This window comes from Salvelinus namaycush, chromosome 39, assembly GCF_016432855.1.
Source record: "Salvelinus namaycush isolate Seneca chromosome 39, SaNama_1.0, whole genome shotgun sequence".
Taxonomy (NCBI): Eukaryota; Metazoa; Chordata; class Actinopteri; order Salmoniformes; family Salmonidae; genus Salvelinus; species Salvelinus namaycush.
The window spans coordinates 17,478,699-17,505,404 of NC_052345.1; the positions used below are offsets into that span (position 1 = coordinate 17,478,699).

The 26,706-nt window shown below is 43.1% G+C and overlaps 2 protein-coding genes and 1 non-coding gene across 3 annotated transcripts in view; 2 read left to right on the forward strand and 1 right to left on the reverse strand.

Moving 5' to 3' along the window:
- Positions 1-267: 267 nt before the first annotated feature.
- LOC120032603 (nucleolar protein 11-like) lies at positions 268-11,040 on the forward strand. The gene is made up of 18 exons (XM_038978766.1): positions 268-414; positions 858-971; positions 1,109-1,165; positions 1,412-1,560; positions 2,396-2,453; positions 2,626-2,767; positions 3,426-3,626; positions 3,905-3,981; positions 4,117-4,240; positions 4,563-4,657; positions 4,759-4,824; positions 5,007-5,191; positions 7,927-8,052; positions 8,459-8,689; positions 9,058-9,136; positions 9,427-9,519; positions 9,620-9,727; positions 10,212-11,040. Exons 1-18 carry the CDS (start codon positions 268-270, stop codon positions 10,323-10,325), a joined length of 2,166 nt encoding a protein of 721 aa, XP_038834694.1. The 3' UTR covers positions 10,326-11,040.
- Positions 11,041-12,752: 1,712 nt separating this feature from the next.
- On the reverse strand, positions 12,753-12,834 carry trnas-aga. Its single transcript has one exon. It is a non-coding gene; the product is annotated as a tRNA-Ser (tRNA).
- A 1,090-nt stretch (positions 12,835-13,924) lies between these two features.
- LOC120032373 (nucleosome-remodeling factor subunit BPTF-like) overlaps positions 13,925-26,706 on the forward strand; it is a 52,792-nt gene continuing 40,010 nt past the window's right edge. Inside the window, exons 1-3 of the mRNA XM_038978423.1 lie at positions 13,925-14,637; positions 16,873-17,695; positions 22,366-22,586. Of these exons, the coding sequence (XP_038834351.1) occupies positions 14,127-14,637; positions 16,873-17,695; positions 22,366-22,586 (1,555 nt within the window). The 5' untranslated portion in view covers positions 13,925-14,126. The remainder of the gene's footprint in view (positions 14,638-16,872; positions 17,696-22,365; positions 22,587-26,706) is intronic.

The following is a 26,706-nucleotide window of genomic DNA, read 5'->3' on the forward strand; positions in this document are numbered from 1 at the left end:
ATTTAATAAGAATATTTTATTCATTCAGATCTAGGATGTGTTATTTTAGTGTTCCCTTTATTTTTTTGAGCAGTGTATATACCCACAGGGGCACTGACCGCTACAGGCACCACACAACATTACCACAACTCATTATGAAATACCATAACCTAGTCACAGGAGGGCGCTGTCTGATCTTACTGCAGTTTTCCATCTTTAAGCAAAACACTCTATGGTAGCCGTGGGTAAGTCTCGCGAGGTTTGCAATTTTCATTTTCTTCATCCAGCATGGCCGCGCTGTATGAGGAATTCACGTTGTGCGGACTTGTACAAACTCAAAATGCTTCAGATTCGCCAATTCAGGGAATTGAACTGGATGGAGACAGTGACCATGTCGTCGTCACCGATTCCACGAGATCTGTCACTTTATACAAGGTAATGTTGACCAATATAAGTGGCTAAAATGTTGAACCAGCTCAGCTGATGGCACACTCGTGTCCATTGCAGTGGGGGGGATCCGACGCGTTTCAAAATATTAGCTAGCTACATATAACAATTGATCCCTCTCTTACCAGTATTGCAATGGTGTTCATCAACTATCTAGCAACAAATATGCGTATTCAGACGGTTTACTTGAATCAATCGACATGCACATAGGTGGACGTTAGCACACGTACTGGTCTTTCAATGAGAACCGTACTACTAGATAGCTGCTTGGCGTGGGTTTGTTTGGTTAGCTGACGTTGGTGCCACTGTCAAAAAAGGTAGTCACACTAGTCTTGTATTTGAATATGAACGTAACTTACCGCAATAATATGGCAAAAATTGTGTTTGTGTTGAAAAATGTGTTGTTTACTTCTGAGGTGCTGTGTTGACAGGTTTCAGACCAGAAGCCTCTGGGTAGCTGGACGGTGAAACAGGGACAGCTGTTGACTTGTCCTGCAGTGTTCAACTTTCAGACCAAGGAGTATGTAGTGGTGTCCGACAACAAGGTAACACTTGTGGACACTTTCCACAAACATAGAAACTGAACACATTTAAAACATCTGGACTTGACAATTGGACTTGATTCTTTAAATAAAGTGGTTGTCTTCATTTTGTTCATGGTCAATAAATGTTTACTCACTAGGTCATCAGAGTTTGGAAAGATGAAGACCTCAGTTTAGACAAAACATTTAAAGCAACTGTAAGTATGAGCTCCCTCTCACACACGCATACAATTTCAACCTCCTCTGCTTTGACTTTGTCAATATGGTGACATACTCTGCAAATTGCACAGTAACATGAACTGTGCCAGTGAGAAGTCATTGTACCAAAATTGAATCAAATTACATTTCCTTTTTATCTCAGGCTTTCCTCTGGCTTTGCGGTCATTTTGCGATGTCTCGCAGTTATCGGTCTTAACTGGCTCTGTGTCTGCAATGTCTCTTAGGTATCTGCTGATGTATGGCGGGTCCACTCTGCCCCTGGGGGAGAGCCTGTGGTGCTGTTTCAGAGAGGGGCAGTCAGACTCCTGGACTCCCTCCTCTCCGCCCCCCAGCAGCCCATAGAGGATGTCCTATCAGAGGAGGAGGTCATAAGGTCAGACAATGGACACTAGTCTGGATTAGCGATCCGTAACCTTAGGTTTGGTTGGCTTTAGTCCCACCACTATAGAGGCCGGTTGGCGTATTCTCTTTCGGAGCTATGGATATAAAAATATATACAGTTGAAGTCGGAAGTTTACGTACACTTAGGTTGGAGGCATTAAAACAAATTTTTCAACCACTCCACAAATTTCTTGTTAATAAACTATAGTTTTGGCAAGTCGGTTAGGACATCTACTGAGAACTGACCTCAATTCTATAGAAAATTTGGGGGCAGAACTGAAAAAGTGTGTGCGAGCAAGGAGGCCTACAAACCTGACTCAGTTACACCAGCTCTGTCAGGAGGAATGGGCCAGAATTCACCCAATTTATTGTGGGAAGGTTGTGGAAGGCTACCTAAAACATTTGACCCAAGTTAAACATTTTAAAGGCAACGCTACCAAATACTAATTGAGTATCTTTCATCACACCCACTGGGAATGTGATGAAAGAAATAAAAGCTGAAATAAATCATTCTCTACTATTATTCTGACATTTCACATTCTTAAAATAAAGTGGTGATCCTAACTGACCTAAGACAGGGAATTTTTACTAGGATTAAATGACAGGAATTGTGAAACTGAGTTTAAATGTATTTGGCTAAGGTGTATGTACACTTACGACTTCAACTGTATATTGTTTTTTTAAACTTGCACCCATATTAATTTACATTGAGTTAGCGACTATGATAATTCTGTCCACATTGCTGTCAATACTTGGCTCATTTGAGTAAACAATCGTTTTTTGTGTGAGATGCACACAGTTGACAATGTCCTCATGTTACCCCCTAGGTGGAGCACCAACATCGTGGCTGAGAAACAGCACTTTGTCCTCTTCACGACAGAGCAGGTAGAATATCCTTTCCTCGCGGTACACCAGTACGCTGAATAGCCGTGTACTCAATGACCTGCCACGTGCAGGCATAAACGCAGTGCCATCTGCAACATGCTATATTTAGTGCAAGAATGAATTCTGTGCCACAATGTCATGTTTAACATGGCTTCCCTGTTGTCCGGCACAGAAAGGGGAGCGCTGCCTTTATGTGCAGAGGCTCAACCCCAACACCCTACAGAAGTATAGGCTGGAGAGAGAAGACTCTGGAGCTGCACCATTGAGTTTCTCTGCCTCTCTCCGGGACAAACACCTCAACCTGCTCTACCTGTGTGAGTACGGCCGTCACTTCCCTGCCAAAGTAATGTGTTAGAAATGTTCAAGTAGTAATGTTCATTCAGCTTTTAAGGTGCATTATGCAGAAATCATTCTGGCATTTCCTGGTTGTTAAAATTCTAATAGTTAACCTATTTTCAGTTCGTGACAAAACAATGTATAGTGTAGAGAATCAATGTACCATCTCAAATGCAGTGAAATATCTTTTCAATAACCAAAAATGTAGTATTTTCAGCTGTTTGCAACTGGTGTGCAAAACCGGAAGTAAAAGACGGGAAAACTAAACTTAAGAACAGAAAGCATAGAAATAGCGCACATAGAACAGATGTACCATTTTGACTTGCTTTCAAAAGCGTGACAGATCTATAACTCATTTCTATGTGAATTTGATCAGGTAGCCCAAAAAGTTCCATATTACAGCTTTAATGTTGTCTCCCCCCCCCCCCCAGATAACTAGAATACTGTTGAAATGGTACTGCATTCGATATCAATGAAGCACTTAACAAACAATGAAACGCAGTTGTTGGTCATCGTAGCTACAGCCTCATGATAGCATTTAGTTTTTTATGAGAAACTTGCGCTCTCAGTGATTTGCTGGTGACATAAGGCCTGACTTGCATCTCTGTCTTCTATCTCGCTCTCTCTTTTCTCCAGACCCTAACGGCTGTGTGTACCAGAGTGTGGTGGCGGCGCAGGGTTATGTGGGGCTGGAGGGGGTGCAGCCCCTGCCTCGTAGCCTGCGCCTGAGGCTGCCCGTTGGGGAGGGGGAGCTGGGAGCTGCCTCGGCAGTGGCCCTGGACGAAGCTCATGTGGCTGTGGTGGGGGTGCCCCATCCCTCCGCTAGGACTGGCAAAGGTAAATATCAGGGTTTGGATCAATGCCATGTCAATTCAGGAGCTAAACAGAAATGTCAATTTTCCTCATGTGGAGTTCTAGTTTACTTCATGAATTGATTGAATTCTGATTCTCACACACATTCGCCCAATCCAGCATCAACCCCTAGATACGTACTTTTCAAAGTTCTGATTTGACGCGTGTAAACAACATGGTGATATCTTCCCCTTGTTTGCTCGGGAGCTTTCACCACATTGCTGACATCCATCCGATCCTTTTTATTATTTTTTCCATTTCAGATTTCCTCTGCATCTGGAATACTAATTTCCAGACTCTTCAGGCTGGCAAGGAGATGGTGGGAAGAATTCATGGACAGGTAGGAATACGCAGAATTTGGAGTGATCTTTTTTTTTTGCCTCACAAACTTCAACCAAATGACTCTATGTATCTTGTACTAAAGATCCACTTCCCTCCTATTTATATCAATGATCGTTCCTTAATTTCCCCTCAGGTCTGGTGTTATTTGGGAAAGCTGTTTGTCCCTCATGGCAAGGCCCTCTCCGTCATTCCCTACGAGTGTCAGAAGTCCTCTCTGGCCTCGGCCCTGGGGAAACTACGACACGCTGGGATCGCAGGTAACAAGGCACTTCCTCAGTAAAACAGTCACCAGAGTGGCGTTTGTCGTCCTTGACAGTGCCTGGTTGAATCTAAAATGGCACCCTATTCCCTATACAGTGCACTGCTTTTAATACAAGCCCTAGTGTCCCTGGTCAAAAGTAGTGAATAGAAAGCCATTTCAGATGAAGATATATCACTCCTGTTTACACGTTATTGCATATGTTTCCTTCACCTATCTAATGTACTGAATCTGTAAATGACTGTTTTGAAATTGCATCTGAATAGCATCCCTTGAAATGTCATCGTAAGCAAACAGTTTAGTTATTTGCGGCTTTGTAGTGTCCAAATCGTCGGTGGCTGTGCCCTCTTGGAACACCCTACTCCATGGGGATCAGCCACAGGGGCCCACCAAAATAGTGGAGACCAGGAAGAGTGTAAGTTAACCTGACTTCCTGAATTGATTGACCCTAGTACTTTACCACCAGAATGGATTAATGTCAATTTCACCTGTTCTGATTGGTCCTCCCTTGTACAGAAGCTGAGTCGGAAGAGCCAATCAGCGCAAGCCCTCACAGTGGACCAAGTACTGGAGCTTATCAAGGTATGTTAGATCAACTATTCATTTTGCTCTTCTGTTTTGGTAGGCTCAAACAGCTATTGATGTTGTACATTGAGTGAATGACAAATGACCGGTCCTTTTCATAGCGTATTTATATCAAATGTAATTGTTCTCAAGGAAATTTTAAGTTAGGTGTTAACTGTGTTCAACCTCAACCCCTCCAGACTCGTCCAGTGGATGAGGTCCAGAGGGAGGTGGAGGCCCTGGTCTCCAGAGGCGATGCCCAGGACCTGCAGCTCTCGGTGGGCCAGCTGGCCTGCCACCTGGTGGCCCGAAGCCAGGCCGAGACAGCCTTCTACACTCCCGTGGCCCTGGCACAGCTGGTGCAAACACAGTGCCTTTGCCACAGGTGAGGGTGGCATTGGGTTGACTCGTACGGTACGGGAGTATTGGTCCTTTGGACAGGGAGGTTATCAGAATGATGGGCTATGTTGGGTGCATGGAAAGTAAATGTGAACAGGGTCGTCAGCTCGTAGTAGTGTTGGTGCCATCCGCTTGTTATGCAAGTTGGGGTGTGTGTCTTGCTTCCATCCTCACCGATCTAGCAAGACATCTTTGTTGAAGTACTTGAGACAACATTTTGAGTGTCTCTTTGTCGGATACATTTGCACTCGGTCTCCGACAGTGAGCTTCATCATTTCTTCCTGAGACCAGCGGAGTAGAAAAAGTCAGAATGATCAGCTTCTATCCAGTAAGCACATAAAACTGCTTCGCCGGGCCAAATATACACTCCTTTCTGGAAACATGAATACCTGAAGTCTTTATATCTATTATAGACCTGTTTGTGCAGTGATGAACCTATAGGCCTTCAGTGTGTGACAGGTTAGTACAGTGGTGAACCTATTGGACTTCAGTGTGTGAGAACAGGTTATTAATGATGCTGAAATGTAAACAACCGTAATACCAACACATATGTAGGAGAGGTGCTCTTTGTTAAAGGGTCAGTGGTGTAGTGGAGGCTATATGCCATATAAGCACTTTATGGCGGTTGTGTGTACTCCCTTAATCCCCACTGATGCAAAGTAGCGTAGTGGATGTACATACGACTTATCAGTTATGTAGTACAATAGAGAAATCATGCACAAAGTAGCCTAAAATTTCGCAACGCAGGTGAAATGTATTAATATGCATGCCGCACCCATAGCCTAGTTTCAGAGGAATATCATCTGCAGGCAGCAAGAGTGCACAGTTGTCAACTGGTTTTGGCATGGAGCTGCTCAGAAGAATGACATTGGTAGACGGTAGGGTAGGTAAGAAATACCAGTGAAAGCTAACTAAGGCAACAATGGGTATGCAAACCAGGTATTAGTCTGAAGTCTTGGTTAGTAGACTATTTGTGATGCGCAATTCTGTCATCATGCCCTGTTTGCATCAGGGGTGTGGGCCTGGGTGGACACAGGTCCACCCAATCAGATTGAGCTGAGAAATAATACATTATTATTCAAAATATACTCCTCACGATCCCCCACCCCCACAAAATATCCTAGAACATCACATTTTTGTTGTTCTATTAAAAAAGGTGATTTATAGTGCTAATCTGAAAAATATATAGGAAAACTCATTTAAAAAACGTAGAAAACAGGATTTTTCACACACGGTAATTTTCCTCCGCTTGGCAGGCCACTTGTGATTTTTTTTTTTTTTTGCAAAATGTGAGTATTCTCCAGTTACCACTACACCACCACATAGGGCATATGGAAAGACAGCAGTCACACACATTTGTATTTAACTAGCCAAGTACGTTAAGAACTTTTTCTTATTTACACACAGCATGATGTCAAAGGATAAGCAGTCTATACACGTGGATATAGTAAGCTAGTAGGTCCCAATCATGAGAATACAAAAACACAACCATCAGGCTAATGTACAACTATTACTCCCCATTGCATAAACGTTTCATGTTTAGCACAAAGTAACCTGCGACCTAAAGTTTAAATGTAACAATGTTTCACACGTTAGTTATTTTCATAGCGATTGCTAACAGCAAGCGAGCTGCAATAAAAAAACTAAAAAAACAATTCCACTCACCAGATGATGATAATTTGAAACTTAACTTCTTGTTGAGAGTTATTCTTGAAAAGGGAGAAGCTAACAAATTAGGAACAACATCTTCTTTGATAACACCTGCTGCAGCCTCTGCAACTAGTCTACCACAAAAGATGGCTAGCTAGACCGTGGGAAAACTACGGCTCCTTATTGTGCAGTGACCGGTTGGCCTTTGAAGGCAGAAGTTACCATACGTTTTTGTAAAAACGGTACCACCTATTACAAGTCAAAAGTTGGTTGGTTGATTAAACTGTCACTCCAAAATGTTGCCCCTAATACAGTTGAATGGTAGATGCCTTCTATCTAGTTTGATGGCCTAGCCAATGGCTTGTCTTAGCTAGGTTTATCTCCCCAGAGACCACAAAAAAGAAAATCATGATTGGATCTTTTTTTTTTTTTTTTCAGTGTTAACCTTTCCATTCCAACAAAAGCTGAGGAGATTAAATCAGAACATCACTGAAAATAATAATGTAATTAGAATTATTGTTTTAATTATTTTATATATCCTTTGGTGTAGAAGGCCCATTGTTCCCCACTGTGTTTGAGTTAGTGATGATTTCTAGAGTGGCTATTTTCCCTCAGAATGCATTTTTAACCATTCTGAATGTATAAAGAATCCATATGTTGTTCTGAAATATGAACACAGAAATACTGGACATTTACATCTCTTATTATGGTGGTGATTTGACAAAATGACAATCATGGTCTTTAATTTGACTTTTCCGTGGCTCGGTCTTGACTCGGACCGCTTGTCGCCCTCCCGGCCTCAGGTTTGACAGTCTCCCCCCCCCCCCATCCGGTTTTGGTCTTTTTTCTCCGGGCTTGGTCTTGAATCTGTCTCGCTTTAGGTGGTCTCGAACACTGCAAGAAATCATAGGTGAAGACATTATTGTGGGTGGGTACCTATCCAGTTTCAGCACCTATCAGTAGCAACGAAGGAAAGAATACTAGGAAAGGAAGCTTTTTGTAGTATTTTCACACAGACTGTTGTTGAGTCCCTTGGTTTGGTTCTGACCTGTTCTGTGTGTCTTTCTGCAGCGTGTGTCCCGACCTCCTGCTGCTGGCCCTGGAGCACAAGGACTACTTCCTGTGTCAGCTCTGCCTGCAGCTCTTTCCAGACATCCCTGAGGTGGTCACGTGTGCCTGCCTCAAAACCTTCATCAGGTCAGTCTAACTCGATAGTGTATGGGGCGTCTTTTGTAACAACCTATACGTTGTGAATAAGATTAATTCTGGTGAAGCTCGGGCTAGTGTTTCCTACCAGTGCAGGAGCTTGGTTATGTATTTGTTGGCCTAATTGTTGTGCTCTCTTTTGATGGTTGAAGTTTCTATTCATTGTGTACAATGCATTTTTTCCCACCACATTGTAAACCAAGCGGTCTCTTTGTGGCTGTGTATTGCTTTTAAATTATCCTTATTTTGAAGTGCTTTATTTCTAGAACTTGTTTTGTTTGAACCATTTCCAATGCTTCCAAGTCTTGTTCCTGCAAATTCAATAGTTTGTCAACTCATATAAATAGCCTGAAATCAGGATTGTTGTTGTAACGGCCGTGTGTCACTCTCCCTCAAGTGTGCCAGACGGCGACGTGGAGATGGTCAGTCTGGAGCCGGACAGCGTGTCTTTCATGGAGGGCCTGGTGGCGGCGGGGGCCCGGGGGGGCCAACAGAACGGCTTCAGCCCGCCTCTGTTTGAGGAGGACAGCTGTGACGTCAACCACCAGCCCAAACCTCCCCAGGATAAAAAGAACCCCACACTGCAGCTAGAGGCCTGCCCCGTGGGTCTACACAAGGCTGTGCTACTGTATCCTTTTGTATAGACTGGACAATCATTTCCCTAAACACTATCCCATTGCAAGACTACAGTAATATCTGCTTATGTCATTATTGATTGAACAGTGTATTTGATAGACGTACATTGACACACAGAATCATCAATAGTCAGAGGGATTGAACCAACACAAGGCTGTGACTGTATCCTCTCACTATAGCTTTGTTGAATTGTTCATTAATAGGGATAGATAAAATATTAAATAACAATGACACATTTCATTGTCAACAGTCGGCTGCAATGCACCATAATGTTTTCCTTGCGCTAATATACAGCACCAGTCCATAGAAATGACTCTTAAACCTGTGTGGAGGTGTTATAACTTAACTGTGCTGCTATAGTAATGAGGTCCTGCAGACGCCGTACAGTGACAACTTCCTGCTCCCACACCTGAAGGACCTCAACACTCAGCAGGTTATTGTGAGTAGATACCTGTGTCCCATCTCCTTGACAATATGCCATCGTTGGGATCAATTCCATTCAAGTCGATTCAGGAAGTAAATTCCAATTCCAGTCTTCCTCATTGAAGAACAGTAAAATGTGAATATTTGTGTACTTCCTGAATTGACTGAATTTATTTGGAATTGACTGTAATCCTGCAATATACCATGGTGTTTTTTGTTGTTTTTTACTACCAATTTATGAATTGCAGTTAGCTATGAGGATGCATTGAAAGACTGATGGTTGCATCCTTCTGTTTCCTCTCCTAGCTCTTTCTTCAGTACCTCCAGTTTGTCTATTTGAAATATTCCCAAGACATCTACACACAAACGCCAGTTTTGAGATCGCCCACGATGACACAGGTTGGTACATGGAAGCATGAAAGTTATACAAAAGGTGAATGCATATAATTATATTTTATAGCATTAACTTAATGTGTGTATTCTCAATTTCCTTTTCTAGATCATTGACTGGGTGTGCTTGTTGTTGGATGCTCATTTCACGGTCTTGGTCATGGCTCCTGATGCCAAAGGATTGCTGTCAAATCTCCAAAGCTTTGTCAAGTCCCAGGTATATGCTTTCTCTTTGGTCCAAATGATATTTGACCATTTTTGCCATAATGGTTCCCTTGATAACAACTAGTGTAATTTGTTTGTTTTTATTGCCGTGAGAATAAAAACCCGTTGAGGCACCCAGGGAGGAATGTTTACCTCTTCAGTGGTTCAAACTGGAAAAACAAGTGTTGCAATTATAAATGCTAGCCGTTTTGTGTCAGAACTTGAAGGTAGACTCAGCGTTATGACGTTGCTACGAGCAGCATCTGACGATATTAGGATGAGCACGATGCAAGACTTTGCTGACACACAGAGTATCTGCGCATGTGCACTGGTTCGCTCCACGCTTATAAAACGTGCTAGCTACGGGACCAACCCAGCTGAGGAATTTAGCCACACGCTTCAACGTTCTTATTTGTTTGCCGAAATTGACACACTACTGCTATTTACTTTGTGCATCTACTTCATCTTTAACGTCTATCCCCATCTACCCATTCCAGGTGAAACTATTCTCTGAACTGGGGAATATCGAGAGCAGCCTTCAAGAGCTCCACAAAATGAAGCCGTCGAAGGACATCAGCCAGTACTCCATAGAAGTCATTGAGCTGTTTTAGACTACATTTACAGATTATTTCTAATTAAACTCTGCCGTTGACCTTCTCTCCCCATTTTCTCTTGGTCAGTTGCGTCGTTGTGATCCACTTTGTATTTGGTCCACTACCAAAAGGTCCGTGGTTCAACTGCTGTATCATACCTACCTACTGTAGATGCCTACACTGGTCCCAGATCTGCTTGTGCTTTCAACGATGAGCATAGGAGTTGGCTGTGCAGCGCCCAAACAGATCTGGGGTCAGTCTAGTAGATTCACAGATGTGTAGAGCAAATGATTCTCTTTTTCTGAACTGTGGCATTGCTGAGGCCTAGGTCCCTATAGCCATGTGATTTGTATTTGTCTCTATAATCTTGAGGGCGTGTGTAGTAGAAATATTTTCTAATATGAATTATGTAAACGATATAGTCCTATGATATTGCAACATGGCATAGATATTTTTAACCTATGGAACATACTGTCCCTTTATAGTAATATACAAAATACTCACATGTTTAAAAATGGAAATGGGACTCAACCTTCCATATGGTTGACAGTCTTGTGGTTAAATGTTGTATTTCCTGAAGGCTATTTGGACTGTGAATAACTGTACATCTCCCAATCACATTGTAGTGTCGCACATGTTTTCTATAGATACATTCTGTGTTGCATTCTCACAAAGTCCATTCTGAATTCATATGACAGTGTTTTGTATTAAAAATACCCTATGCACAAAAGGACCCTCGTCTTGGTACCATCATGAATGGTTATATGTATGTCTAAGGTAAGATGACATGGTACATGATACCATATACAAAAGTATTGTGGACACCCCTTCAAATTAGTGGATTTGGCTATTTCAGCCATACCTGTTGCTGACAGGCAGGGGCGCAAGTTAGATTTTAAAAGTTGGGGGGAGCCTACCCGACCGCTCAGAGGCGTCTGTATGGTCAATGATAAAACGGGGGGACAAAAATACAATTTCAGAATGTGGGTCCCACCGTCCCCGGTGAAAGTTGTGCCCCTGATGACAGGTGTATGGGATAGAGCCACAGCCATGCAATCGCCATTGGCAGTAGAATGAGTTTACTGAAGAGCTCAGTGACTTTTAACGTGGCACAGTCATAAGATGCCACCTTTCCAACAAGTCAATTTGTCAAATTTATGCCCTGATAGAGCTGCCCTGGTTAACTGTAAGTGCTGTTATTGTAAAGTGGAAACATCTAGGAACAACAACGGCCAATTGTAAAGTTTGGTGGAGGAGGAATAATGGTCTGGGGCTGTTTTTCATGGTTACAGGCTAGGCCCCTTAGTTCCAGTGAAGGGAAATCTTAAAGCTCCATAAATCAAATTATATTTGTCACATGTGCCAAATACAACCTTACAGTGAAATGCTTACTTACAAGCCCTTAACCAACAATACAGTTTTAAGAAAAAATAAGTTAAGTAAAAAATGATAGTAACAAATAATTAAAGAGCAGCAGTAAAATAACAATAGCGAGGCTGTACACAGGGGGTACCAGTACAGAGTCAATGTGTAGGGGCACCGGTTAGTCGAGGTAATTTAGGTAATATGTAGAGTTAAAGTGACTATGAATAGAAAATGAACAGCATAAAAGTCAGGGAAGCCATTTGATTAGCTGTTCGGGAGTCTTATGGCTTGGGGGTAGAAGCTGTTAGGAAGTCTTTTAGACCTAGACTTGGCGCTCCGGCACCGCTTGCCGTGCGGTAGCAGAGAGAACAGTCTATGAATACAATGACATTCTACTATTCTGTGCTTTCAACTTTGTGGCAACAGTTTGGGGAAGGCCCTTTCCTGTTTCAGCACAAAAATGCCCCTGTGTACAGAACAAGGTCCATACAGAAATGGTTTGTTGAGATCGGTGTGGAAGAACTTGACTGGCCTGCGCAGCACCCTGACCTCTCCATCGAACACCTTTGGGATCAATTAGAACGCAGACTGCAAGCCAGGCCTAATCGTCCAACATCAGTGCCCAACCTCACTTATGCTCTTGTGGCTGAATGGAAGCAGGTCACCGCAGCAATGTTCTAACTCTGTGGAAAGCCTTCTCAGAAGAGTGGAGGCTGTTATAGCAGCAAATGGGGGACAAACTCCATATTAATGCTCATGCTTTTGGAATGAGATGTTTGAAAAGGTGTCCACATACTTTTGGTCATGTAGTGTATGTAATTTAGATATCCACATCAATATTTTTTGCAATACTGCTAAAGGCTACGTGGAACATGCAACCAGAAAATGAAGTTTTTTTTTAAAAACACTTGGAGGTGCCCTTTTCCATTGTGTTGTACCGCCTTTTGCATAAAGACAGTAGGTAATATCAAGACATTAATTGGATTCAAATGGGCGTAACAAATGTATAGTTGAAAGATTTGGGCATTAGAAGTACTACCCTTTAGAGGGAAACTTCCAATTCACATCGTCAAAAAAGATCGTTGTCGGCAGGATTCGAACCTGCGCGGGAAGATCCCAATGGATTTCTAGTCCATCGCCTTAACCACTCGGCCACGACAACTTGATATTTTATACATCAAATTACTCCCAATTTAACCCATCCCCATGTTAAACCTGCTACTATTTATCGTTTTTAAGACTGTTAGCTCTTTTTGAACGACCATTCACTTTGCTGACTGCTTCTATTGAAAATGTAGCTATAACATCGAAATAATTAGACTTCTGCCTGCTGGAGTTAATAAAGATATGTGCTTGTTTTAAATAGAAAAGCCTTGGCGTTGACAATCTACAGAGAGCAGGACGTAGTAGTAGTATGCCTGATCTAAATAGGCTACATTTGAGAGCATAAACCATAGACTGTAATTTAACATAATGTAGCTAGGCCCTATCATAAGAGAGGTATTTTGGAAACATTGTAGCAACAAAGAGAGAAAAAAAAGAAACAATGTTGCACCACAACTGATACATTGGTAGGTTAAGTCACCATCATTCATTCCATGGTGATGGAACTATTCTGATGTTCTTCGTTCTGATCCAGAATGTTGAATGACCTCTTCATAATATCCGCTGTGTGCATCAATAAGTAAACACAATGTTTGAATATTTTTTTTACTATCCTATTTTTTAAATAAATGCATGCAATTATCCAATGCAATACACAATATATTATGAGTATTTTTTACCATTAAAATAAGTTTATTGAATAACTCCACTCTGCATTAGCAAAATTACAAATTGAGTCTATTTGATAATAGCAACAAATCAACTACCAATACATACATGATTTAAATGTTGACATATAGTTTAATTCTCCCTAATATGTGCTGGAACTCTGGAACTGACTTAATTAACAACAACTTGGTTTCATGATTCTGATCTTTCCCGTGTCCGACTACGTATGCTTGCCTACATTCTGGCTAGAATGACGACGTCAGCTGCAAATTGACAACGCTGTTACATTGTAATAAATCCATGTTTTCTTGATTTGTATGAATTGACATGACAAGTGAACGTAAATAAACAATCGTGGGGGCATCACGTTTGCACGGATAACACATTTTATGAACTAAATGCGTCTACTGTAGAATAGTAGTCACGTGACCTCCATACAGGGCCTGCTGTCTGTTTTCAGTGGAGGGAGAGATCCGAAGAAAAATGGCGACTGCAGGCGACCTAAAGCGGGACGCCGGCCATTCTATTTGAACTTTCTACTAAAAATTGAGCCCGGGGCTTGGTGGGGCTAATTGAGACTATCGCAACGTTGGTTAGGGTTTCCGAGGGTGCCCGTTTTTTCGGGTTTGCGTGGACTAGTCGCGCGCTAAAATTGAAATAAAAAATAATACATCTGCTACAATGCGAGGGAGAAGAGGAAGGCCGCCTAAACAGGCAGCGGAGATGCAGGAGGTTTCTCCTGGGCCAGTTCGCGGTTCGAGAGGGAGAGGTAGCCGTGGTAGGGGAAGGGGCCGAGGACGTGGCCGCGGACGAGGTTCGGTGGTGGATACCGGTGATACAGAAATTAATCGGAGAGAAAACTACCATTCGTCCAGGGGCCGGAGGAAAGTTGGAGCAGCGACGACATCGCGGGGCAGAGGAAGAGGCAGGGGTTCGAGAGGCGGTCGCGGCAGCAGGGGGAGACGGCCACTGTGCAAGGTGGTCTACGATGACAATAGCGACGAGGAAGAGGATAATATTAGTTTGAGGTCGGAGGAAGACGAACTTTTACACGAGAATCCCTCAGACTACGAAGAAGAGGCCGTGGATAATGAGTCCGATTTTCTGGAAGAATTACCAGATGAGGATGATGCTAGCTACTGTACAGAGAGCAGCTTTCGGAGCCATGATAGCACGCACGGAAGCACTCCAGGTACGTTTGCTTGCAATTTAGAAGCATTTTTCAAATGCACGCCAAAGTGTTAGTTTTTATTTAGCACATTTGGTAAGCAAGCTGCATTGTTCAAAATGGAGATTGCACTCATAAACAGGCCTTTGTTTAGGAGCTCTGGTGATCGTTTGCTAGTTCCCGCACAGTGAACACTACTGTCGGCTCGCATGTTTTCTGGTATAAAAAATCAGCAACTTTCGTCAAAAATTAACACTCATTAGACGATGGTGATTATTGTTAAACGGAATTGTTCATTTGCATAATTGCACCATTTTGCATACAACTATTTGCCGAGGCGTTAGTTCAAGATAAACATTTAGCTACTTGCCATTCATTAATTTAGCAATACCCGTTAACATATATGCGTCAACAAGCATGCCATGCTGCACTATCTGGCTACAAAATTTCACGTTAAGATTTATACCATTTGCTTTATTACTGCGCGTGCGTTATAGATACTTTGTCGCGTTGCCTTCCATGGCATGAATATACCTTTATACAGTTCCTGTAGTAGATGTAAACAATAAATGCGCAGTTTAATCAAGTAGTTGTAATTTATCCCCCTCCCTTAATTTAAACCGTTTTTTCCTTCAGAAAAATCAAGTGTTGCGAGATTGTGGTCAAATCAGCTTGACAGGACATCATCGCAAGGCCCTTTGTTTTGAAAAGAGGCGCTCTAATTTTACCTGTTGCAGCTTTAACTCATTATAATATCACGCACTAAATTGTACGGTAACCATAGCAAAGCCAATCTATCAATGTAAACGAGCAAGAGCAAATGCAAACTTCTTTGAAAAATAATTGTTGAACTGTGAAGTCAATAGTTTTGTTCTTGCATAATGCCTAACCATAAGTGTAAGTGACGTTGATGTCATTCATGTACTTTGGACTTCGTGTAGTCAATTTTCAAGCCGTTTATGGATTATTAAGGAACCATTTTGTAATTCAATGCAGAATTATATTTCCATTAAATTATAGATTTATTGATATGTTATTCATCCTAAAATGTCTGTATATTATTAATAACTTGCCCCACATCTCATAAGCACAGATGTGTACAGCCTAGACCACATTGTTATTTCTTGAATCATAATTCTCTCTCTCCATTGCACCCCAGTGACTGATTAGGCAAATAACCTCCTACCCCAAATAGGCTCGCTTACGATGTGAATATGGCTGAATTGTGCAAAGAGTGGTTTATGTGCCTTTTCATATGACCTATAATCACACACACTCATTTTATCACACTGAGTCACAAATACATGCTTACACATACACAGAGACTCTGTGCATAGGGCCCGGGTGGAACGAAGGCAGAGGTTTTTGTACACAGCCCTCACTGGGGGCACACGCTCAGGGGAGAGGTGCTTGTTGGTCATTTTTAATGTCACCTCGTCTATGCCTACACCCTGTCTAATGTTTGAAATCTAATTTAAAACTACAGTATGTTAGTTGTTATACCTACCTACTCCAGCTGATATCAGAGGGTGTGGATCCATGTTTCAGATTCTGAAATTGATCCGGGCCCATATTCATAAAAAGTGCTGATCTAGGATCAGTTTAGCCTTTTCGATCATAATGAATAAGATTACATGGACAGGGGGAGCTGACCCTAGATCAGCACCCATACTCTGGCCCAGTGAGTGAAGGAAGGCCAAGTTCTCCACTGCACGGTGTATAGTCGAGTACCAGGTGCAAGGTTAGCTTATTTACATTTTTAAGACTTGATTTTTAAAAAATGTACTGAGTAAATCTAAAGGTCTCTTTCCAAAGGGAGAAATTCTGTTTATAGATTAGATCCAGACTTGATATACACCGTGGGATTTATGGAAGGGTAAAAAATACAAGTTGGTTATAACCAATAGGCTATACTTAGAAGTTGATACAAGGAAAGTAATGCACACATTCACAGAGCTGTTATCAATAAACAATAACAAAATTGTTACACACTCAAATGTGTTGAATAAGAAGCCTTGCCTGTTTGATAGAAACATCGACAGCCGTTATGGTTGATGGAAATTGTGCTGCCTGCTTTGACTCATTCGGTGTGTATCTAGCTTTGTCTTTGTTTCTTCACCTGTCTTTGTTGTGTTTCTCAGAGTCCAGCACTCAGTATTGAAGGGCCTTTTTTTATTGGCCCCATTTTATTTCTCTTGATTGATTTTAATTCTTTACATAATTTATATCACTCTCACTCTCCATCCCTCTCTGTCTCAGGCCGGAGGGGCAGACGCCCGCACCGGCCCCGCTCGCCCATCTTCGAGGCCAAAGAGGTGCCCCCCCTGGAGCTGCCCAAGTCCTCAGAGGACCTTTTGGTGCCGGCCAATCAGCTCCTCAACATCTCGGCCGTCTATGAGGTGCTGCGCCACTTCGGCTCGGTCCTGCGCCTCTCGCCGTTCCGCTTTGAGGACTTTTGTGCGGCACTGGCGGGCCAGGAGCAGTGCACCCTGCTGGCTGAGACCCACACCGCCCTGCTCAAGGCCATCCTGCGCGAGGAGGACACATCCAACACCACGTTCGGTCCTGCCGACCTCAAGGACAGCGTCAACTCCACGCTCTACTTCATCGACGGCATGACCTGGCCCGAGATGGTGCGCGCCTACTGCGAGAGCGACCCAGAGTACCGCCAGGTGCTCCCTTTACTGGAAGGCGAGGAGTACCCCTACGAGCCCCTCGAGAGCAAAATTAAGGTCCTTCAATTCCTCGTGGACCAGTTCCTGGCCACCAACCTGGCTAGAGAAGAGTTGATGTCGGAGGGGGTGGTGGCGTATGACGACCACTGCAGGGTGTGCCATCGGCTGGGGGACCTCCTCTGCTGTGAGACGTGCTCGGCTGTCTACCACCTGGAGTGCGTGAAGCCGCCGCTGGTGGAGGTACCCGAGGACGAGTGGCAGTGCGAGGTGTGTGTGGCACACAAGGTGCCCGGCGTGGTGGACTGTGTGACGGAGGCGCAGAAGAGCCGGCCATACATCCGCCAGCTGCCAATCGGCTATGACCGCCACCGCCGCAAGTACTGGTTCCTGGACCGCCGCATCGTGGTGTAAGTAGACAACAACAAACAGACATTCACTCACTCCAAAATTATACTCAACAAGAATATAAACGCAACATGCTAGAATTTTACAGTTCAGTTCATATGAGTTACAGTTCATATAAGGAAATCAGTCAATTTAAATAAATTCATTAGGCCCTAATCTATTGATTTCAAAATGAGTTTTTCCCCACAAAAAGGCTTTGTTACAGACAGAAATACTCCTCAGTTTCATCAGCTGTTTGGGTGACTGGTCTCAGACGATCCCGCAGGTGAATAAGCCAGATGTGGAGGTCCTGGGCTGGGGTGGTTGTTGGTTACACGTGGTCTGGGTTGTGAGGCTGGTTGGACGTACTGCCAAATTCTCTAAAATGACTTTGGAGGTGGCTTATGGTATAGAAAGTAACATTAAATTCTCTGTCAACAGCTCTGGGGGACATTCCTGCAGTTAGCATGACAATTGCACACTCCCTCAAAACTGGAGACCACTGTTGCATTGTGTTGTGTGACACAACTTCACATTTTAGAGGCCTTTTTATTGTTCCCAGCACAAGGTGCACCTGTGTAATTACCATGCTGTTTAATAATCAGCTTCTTGATATGCCACATCTGTCAGGTGGATGGATTATCTTGGCAAAGGAGAAATGCTCACTAATAGGGCTATAAACAGATTTGTGCACAATATTTGATAGAAATAAGCTATTTGTGGGTATGGAACATTTCTGAGATCTTTTATTTCAGCTCATGAGACATGAAACTAACACTTTACTTGTTGGAGATTTAGTTCCCGGTTTCAACTGTACCGGGCAAATGGCAGACAGTGTGTATGTTTCAGCATGATAATATATGGCCCGTGTCGCAAGGATCTGTACACAATTCCTGGAAGCTGAAAATGTCCCAGCCTGCATACTCACCAGACATGTCACCAATTTGACCATGTTTGGGATACTCTGGATCGACGTATACGTCAGTGTGTTCCAGTTTCCACCAATATCCATTAACTTCACACAGCCATTGAAGAGGAGTGGTGATCACACCAGATACTGACTTGCTTTCTGATCCACGCCCCTACCTTTTTTTTGAAGGTATCTTTGACCAACAGATGCATGTCTGTATTCCCAGTCATGTGACATCTATAGATTAGGGCCTTTCAACTGCCCCGAGAGGAATCCCTTTGACAGTTCTGTAGGGCCTTTCAATTGACTGATTTCCTTATGAACTGTAACTCAGTAAAATCTTAGAAATTGTTGCATGTTGCATTTATATCTTTGTTCAGCGTAATAAATAGTTATTACAATTTCCTATTCTACCTGGCAGATAATTATGTCTGTTCTAGACAATACATTAATATCTGAGTATTCTGTAATGTTATCTCTCCATGGACATCCCTTCTCAAGCAATTGATTAGTTTGATCAGGTGTGATAGGAGCAAAATATGCTATTGCTACGGGCCTTGGAGGAACGGATTGGGAAACACGGGGTTATGTGATAGGGTGGAGGGATGGGATGATGGGCTAGGGCTGTTGTCTCACCTGTGGCTGTTGTGCAGGACTGGGCCTGGTCTATAATGTCCCTGCCTACCGACACCTTCTCAGTCTTTGAAAGGATGCTGTTGTGTGAACTGTTTGCTGTCCTGACACTAGGAGGAACATAAAAAACGCTTTCATCACACTGTGAAATGAAGACCGCGATACTAAACTGAAGGCAACTGCTAATGGCTACCCCGGTCTTTCTATTGAAAGGTCCTTTGGAGGAAGAATGTGGGGCATATATTTGACACTTTTATTTAAACCAGTGTTTCTTAGGTAGCCTAGCGGTTAGAGGGTTGGGCCAGTAACTGAAGTGTCCCTGGTTTGAATACCCAAGCCGACAAGGTGAAAGATCTGTCCCGTGCCCTTGAGCAAGGCACTTAACCCTAATTTGCTCCAGGGGTGACGTACTACTATGGTTGACCCTTTACCTGGTCCTGGGGACATTTTTTGTTTTTGGCCTTGCTCTACACAGCTGATTCAAAGGATCAACTCATCAAGCTTTGAGGATTTCAATCAGGTGTGTAGTGCTAAGGCAAAAACAAAAATGTGCACCCCTTTGGGTCCCCTGGAACAGGGTTAAGAGACATTGATCTAAACGTGATTTACTAATTTTACAGATTGGTGTTTACCTTCTGGGTATCTCATCCTGTCGCACCTCCAACGGTGCTCTTAGATCAGCTACAGGATGAAGACATTTTTTGGGGAGAAGACATGCAACTTCTATGAGACATGCAACATGTATAATGGCAATATGAAGACTAATACATTTGGCAGTGCTGACAAAGATTGGGCCAGGATCGATTCGCCTTGCTACCCTATAGGCAAGCAACAGGGACTTGAATTTGATGGACACTGCTGATGGGAGCCAGTGGAGAGTGTGAAGGAGTTTTTTTATACAGTCTGGTAGGGGGCCACAATGGAGTTGTTAACTGTGACAGAGGTCTTGGAGCAGGGAGGCCTTTCCAGGGAGGAAGAGCAGCTTCTCTTGTCAATGTTGCCGGTGATGTCTGGTGAGGACCTGCCTTACAACAGGCCTACAAGCCCTCAGTCCAGCCTCTCTCAGCCTATTGCGGACAGTCTGAGCACTGATGGAGGGATTGTGCGTTCCTGGTGTAACTCGGGCAGTTGTTGTTGCCATCCTGTACCTGTCCCGCAGGTGTGATGTTCGGATGCACCGGTCTTGTGCAGGTGTTGTTACACGTGGTCTGCCACTGCGAGGACGATCAGCTTTCTGTCATGTCTCCCTGTAGCGCTGTCTTAGGCGTCTCACAGTACGGACATTACAATTTATTTCCCTGGCCACATCGGCAGTCCTCATGCCTCCTTGCAGCATGCCTAAGGCACGTTAACGCAGATGAGCAGGGACCCTGGGCATCTTTCTTTTGGTGTTTTTCAGAGTCAGTAGAAAGGACTCTTTAGTGTCTTGAGTTTTCATAACTGTGACCTTAATTGCCTACCGTCTGTAAGCTGTTAGTGTCTTAACGACCGTTCCACAGGTGCATGTTCATTAATTGTTTATGGTTCATTGAACAAGCATGGGAAACAGTGTTTAAACCCTTTACAATGAAGATCTGTGAAGTTGTTTGGATTTTTACGAATTATCGTTGAAAGACAGGGTCCTGAAAAAGGGCAGTTTTCTTAAAAAAAAAAAGTTATTGTTACTTATTTATTCATGTGTACAGTGTCAATTTCAATCAGGCACCGACGTTATCCACCTAAGAAGCACTGATAACCCTGAATCAAAATTGAAGGAGAAGCGTGAGCAATTGACCCGCGATCATGTTCAAGCTGTGAGCTTTGTTTACATGACAGGTGGCAATGATTGATTTTATTGCAACGTTTACATTAATATTTTAGTCATTTAGCAGACGCTTTCATCCAGAGCGACTTACACCACTTGTTTAGCTTCTCTGGTAAGGTATAGAAAGGCCAATGCCTCACTTGTTTGAAGGATAATGACAGTGCAAACACACAAATGTTAGTAATCGATAGCATATAAGCCAGCTATTAAGCACTAGTCACAGATGGTGTGGTAGCAGACTCCTTTAACCTGAGAGGAGAGTGTCACACACTCATGTACATACACACACACACCTGAACAGAGGGATTCGGAGGTAGCCTTCACTCTCTCATTGCCGCTCCCACTCAAGAAAGTGGCTTTCACCGGGTGCAGTATAATCGATCTTCACCATCCCCATAGAGGGAGAGAGAATGTGTGTGTCTCGAGTGGGTGGTTGCATCCTGAGAGGATGCTGACTAGATTGTTGGAATACTGCCTAAGGCCAGTGAGACCCAGGCCTAGACCGTGCTGTGCACAAAACTGTCAAATTTGTCATTTTGTTGATATTTGATGTGGGCCTGTGCTCAAAGGTCTTACAACTTTAATTTCCCTATAATCATGTTTTCCTTGATTGCAGCTAAGTCGATGTTAAAACTTAAAGCGCAATTCCACCACTTCTCAACCTGATTTTCATTGTCTCCAGCACAGTACCAGTGTCTACATACAGTGTATGTGAAAACTGTGCATTTTCTACGTTCTACCCGATGACGTAATCAAAAGTTACGGTGATCAAAAACGGTGATTTTCAAACCCTATGAGGTCGTGGAGCAAGAAAATAGCTTCCCTCTGGCTAGAAACTAGTTGCAGGTTTTGAAAATCACAGTTTTTCTTACTTTTAATTCTACCCTGGGATGTCACAGAGAAGCATTTTCTTAGGACTTTTTATTTTTGCAACCACAGATCATAGAAACATGCCGTTTTCACATATCTAGACACCGGTATGGTGCTTTAGATAATGAATATGAGTTTGTAAATTGGCGGAATGGCCCTTTTAAGGAAAACTGGCACCATAGAAGACACATGTATTAAATAGTTGTCAGTACTATGTCCTTACAATGGACAATTTACAATAGAATGTGTCTGCTTAAATGTTCTTCATTCTACTGCTCGTCATTTGATGATGGCATCGATTAATCAAAGACATCGATCTTTCTCCATCCTCTCTTTCTCTCTTATTCTATCCCTCTCTGTCTCCCATATTCTCATGTTCTCTCTTTCCCTGTCCCCTCCATCTCCCTCTTATCTCTCTTCCCTCTTTTTCTCTCCACAACCCTCCACCCCTGTCTCGCTCCCTTCCTCCACGCCAGTGAGGAGGACGGCGAGCAGGAGGACAAGACCATCTGGTACTACAGCACCAAGGTGCAGCTGGCTGAGCTGATTGACTGCCTGGACAAGGGTTACTGGGAGGCCCACTTGTACGCCACGCTGGAGGAGATCAGGGACGAGCTGCACACGTACATGGACATCACCGAGGAGCTCACCAACAAGGCCCGCGGCGTCAACAAGTGCTTCCTCACCGCCGCCAACGGTAAGAGATGTTGGACACGTTCAGATAGGACATGTTTGTTCTTCATAACCTATATCTATCTGACATGTAGAATATAAATATCTATTAAGGACATTTCTGCAACGTTTACCTACTGAACGAGGCCTAGGGTACGCACACACAGGTTTTGGTTTTTTTCATATTTTATTCTAGGACTGGTATTGTCATTTAGTCATTTCAGAAGAATGTTTTGGCAGTTGTTTGCGTAGTTATTTACTATTAAACTACCGGTATTACACACTGACAATGTGCCTATTGAATGCAGCTCTCTGTACGCTGTTAGATAACTAACTTAAAAATGCCCTATCATAGTACACATCCTATTGTTTCCTTCCTTTTGAAGTCTATCATTGTGTTACTATCATTGGAAGGGTGAAAGCGTTGCATTGAATCTATTGAGACCCCAGGGAAGTTTGAGCACATTTTGGTAGGGTAAAGCTGTTATGTATTTGTTTTTCCATTGTAAAGTAAGTTTGGGCTTTTTCTTCAAATGACTGTTTTGTGTGTGTCCTAAATGGCTCCCTATGTAGTGCACTACTTTTGACCAGGCCCCATGGGACTCTGGTCAAAAGAAGTGCACTATAAAGAGAATAGGGTGACATTTGGGATGCACACTTAGTCAAGACTTCCAGTAAGGAGTGTTTGACTCTGACAAATAAAATCAATGATTAGTTTGTCTGTTTCCATCAGTCATTGGTTGTTTGTCTGTTTCCATCAGTCATTGGTTGTTTGTCTGTTTCCATCAGTCATTGGTTGTTTGGCTGTTTCCATCAGTCATTGGTTGTTTGGCTGTTTCCATCAGTCATTGGTTGTTTGGCTGTTTCCATTAGTCATTGGTTGTTTGGCTGTTTCCATCAGTCATTGGTTGTTTGGCTGTTTCCATCAGTCATTGGTTGTTTGGCTGTTTCCATCAGTCATTGGTTGTTTGGCTGTTTCCATCAGTCATTGGTTGTTTGGCTGTTTCCATCAGTCATTGGTTTTGCCTCTTGATAATGCTCAGAGGTTTTGAGAGAACTTCTAGTCTACTACTCTATTCCTCTTTCAGTTATTCCTCTATGGTGAACGAATGGTGTTAAGAGATGAGCAAACACTTACTCTGTGTGTGTCCCAAAATGGCAAATGTAGTGCACTACTTTTGACCAGGGCCCCATAGGGTGCCTTTTGGGACGCAGCAACTCTGTCTCTTGATGTGTGTGATATTCATCATCGGCATCATTTTCTCTGTTCGGTTGGTTCCAACGAGGCTGCCGATTTGCCTCCTGCCCACGGCTGCACTTCACAATGTTGTCGGTCTCTGAGTTGGTAATGTGAGGGCACTGATCAGCACGGCAGCACACACACACATTTCAGATCCATGGTATTGGGTGTGTGTGTGTATGAGTTTTACAGCTATGACTCGTGCAAGTTGTGCACATTAGCAGTTTGTGTGTGTGTCTGCACGTTTGCATATGTTAGGAGGGATATGCACATCATGTAAGGCTATAGATATAGTAGTCCATATATGGTAGTGTTGTTGGTCATTTTTTTAAACAACTAATTGACCATGTCAGTTCAATTATTTGAATTCTTTTTCGTTCAGTTTTTTTCTGTGAGCTCAATGTGCACATGTAAGGTTCTGTATTTATTTTCTTAGTCAACCTTGTGTTCTGTTTCTTTGTGTTCTTGAACGTAGCCATGTCTTTCATTTTTGATCATTGATTTCACCTGTGGTAGTTACTCACCTGGTCTCATCAGCTCCTTATTTAGTTCAGTTCATTCTGTTTGTTCCCTGTAAGGTATTGTTCGTTTTGACTACTAAGCTTTTTCCTAGCTTGTTTGTGAGAACCAGTTATAGCCTTCAGTCCTAGTTTTGATTCACCTGCCTGTTTGCCTGCCTGTGTATGACCATTGCCTGCCTGTGACCACGATTCCTGCCTTCTGCGAAGTCTAAATAAATAAACACCTGCTGCGCTCTGCGCGTGAATCTACACCCTTTTCTCCCTGAGTATTCATTACAGCACATTGCGCTGCAGTTTCTCCAGAGATAAATCACATCATGCCCGAACTGCGCGCTGTAGTAGGGAGTTGTAGTTTCCAACAGGCCAATGTACTACATAGTTTAGGGCAGAAAAAAGTATAATTAACTACGTTGACCATAATCCATTGCACAACTACTTCTGTCAGGTCTGTTTCTGTTACCCGTGCTATGGAAGAGACGGAAGAATGAGCGATCAAGAGGGGATACATAGAGAGCAGTTTCTTCGTGGTATCTCTACCTGAAAATACATGATCTAAGTGATTGATAGTTGGTATTCAGCAGTCATAAAAGTATGCCTTATTTATTTTGAAGAACTACTAAAATAATGATTTTGTCAGGTATTGGTAGCAGCTTTATAGAGATGAGATGATGACTTTGAATTGTCAAATAAAACAAATGTAATCTACACAACTGAAATATTTTATTAAAGTAATGTGAACAACGAATGGTTAATAAGTGATGGGCAGTCACTACCAACGTGGGACTTTTATTAATTGTTTTATTCTCTGTTGTTATAGCATTCATCCCTCATAGTGCATTTAATGTTTAAAAAAATAATTGAAACCGAAATCTAAAATCGTAATTATTTTTTGATAATCGAGCCGAAACGACCTCAAAAAGCACTAATCGCTCAGCACTAATGTATGTGACTATCATACCGCTATCCCTCTCCCCCTGCCTCTGTCAGATTATCATAGTGGATTTACCCATGTCTTCCCAAAGCAAAATCCTAAATATTTCCACACCCCTCATATTTGGGTAAGTAGGCCCTAATCAGGTTGGCTGGCTGGTTGTGTTTAAGTGCCTCTATCGCCTCCTGTGGTGGCTTGGCCTGGCTGTAGGCTCTGTGGACTGTGGCACTGCTCCAGCAGGCTTCACTGGGACGAGGTCCAAGATGGCAGGACTGAATGCATCTGAGGCAGAGAGAGATGGAAAGAGGGAGAGATGGTCAGATAGAGAGGGGGGGGGGGGTTGAGGAACAGTGGAAGAATATGGAGGCAAAAGGTCAAGAAAGGGGAGGAAAGAAATTGAGAAAGAGTGACGGAGATAGAGGAGGAGAGAAAAGTGACAAAGAGAGGGAGATGGAAGAGGAGAAGGGACATGGCTGTGCCGGGTGTCCTCCTGTCTTCTATACATAGCCAAGTTAGCCAAGACAGTCCAGCTGAGCCAAAGGTCCCTGGTTCTGAGAGTGAGGGGCTCCATTGTCTAACACCAGAGAGCCTGCCAATGACTCCTCCTCTGGCCCGTCTGTCTCCCCTCTATCTCTCTCTTTATCCTGCTCGCTCTCTTTCTCTCTCTCTCTGCCCCTCTTTCTCTCATATCAACTTCTCCCTCGATCTCTCTTGCTCACTCTCTCTCTCTCTCTCCCCCTCCCCCCAGTTAAGTGAATACTACTCAGTCATGTTGAAGGGCCATAGGAACCAGTACAGCCATTCCATTACATAACTTTACTCTCCAGTCCCAGTTTGGCTGGGCTCCAAACAGTTTCCTCCTCTCCTTCATGACAACTGATCTGATTTAAAGAACAAATGGGACGGTTGAATGTGATAGGGTGTTAAGGCTATCCAATCCTTGGATTGTGGTCTCGAGGTGACAACAATAATAGGAAGCTGTTGTAACAGCTATTAGGCTATGTATGCTATTGCTGAGTCTTTTTAGATTAGGACTTGTATCTGTAGCCTGGTCCTAGATCTGTTTATGTTTGACATGGCAATGACCGTAGGACTTTGTTATAGAGTATATACAGATGTGGGACCAGGCTATTGTAACTGTACACTTGTGATGGACTCGGATACAGACTGAGATCAAGTTCTCTGCTGGTGTGCCTCCCATTGAGAATGAATGGTTTGACATCTCACCAGTGAGTCAGTCTACTTACGACCCGCTCCTGCACACACACTGTGGAAATCACATTATGTCTGAAAGAGCTTTTTACACACTTTCTCTCTCTCACACACACACACACACACACACACACCATAAGACACTGGCATCAGGAGAGCGATGACAGATCCCAGATTGAGCCCCCTAGGAAGACACTTTAGGCTGCTGTCAAGGCTTCTCCACCACACACACACACACACA

Excerpts from the sequence above, each read along its gene's own strand:
- LOC120032603 (XM_038978766.1), top strand. The coding sequence starts at position 268 with ATGGCCGCGCTGTATGAGGAATTCACGTTGTGCGGACTTGTACAAACT. Across the intron at positions 3,627-3,904 it reads CTCCGCTAGGACTGGCAAAG|ATTTCCTCTGCATCTGGAAT; the intron begins GTAAATATCAGG and ends TTTCCATTTCAG. Across the intron at positions 9,137-9,426 it reads TCAACACTCAGCAGGTTATT|CTCTTTCTTCAGTACCTCCA; the intron begins GTGAGTAGATAC and ends TTCCTCTCCTAG.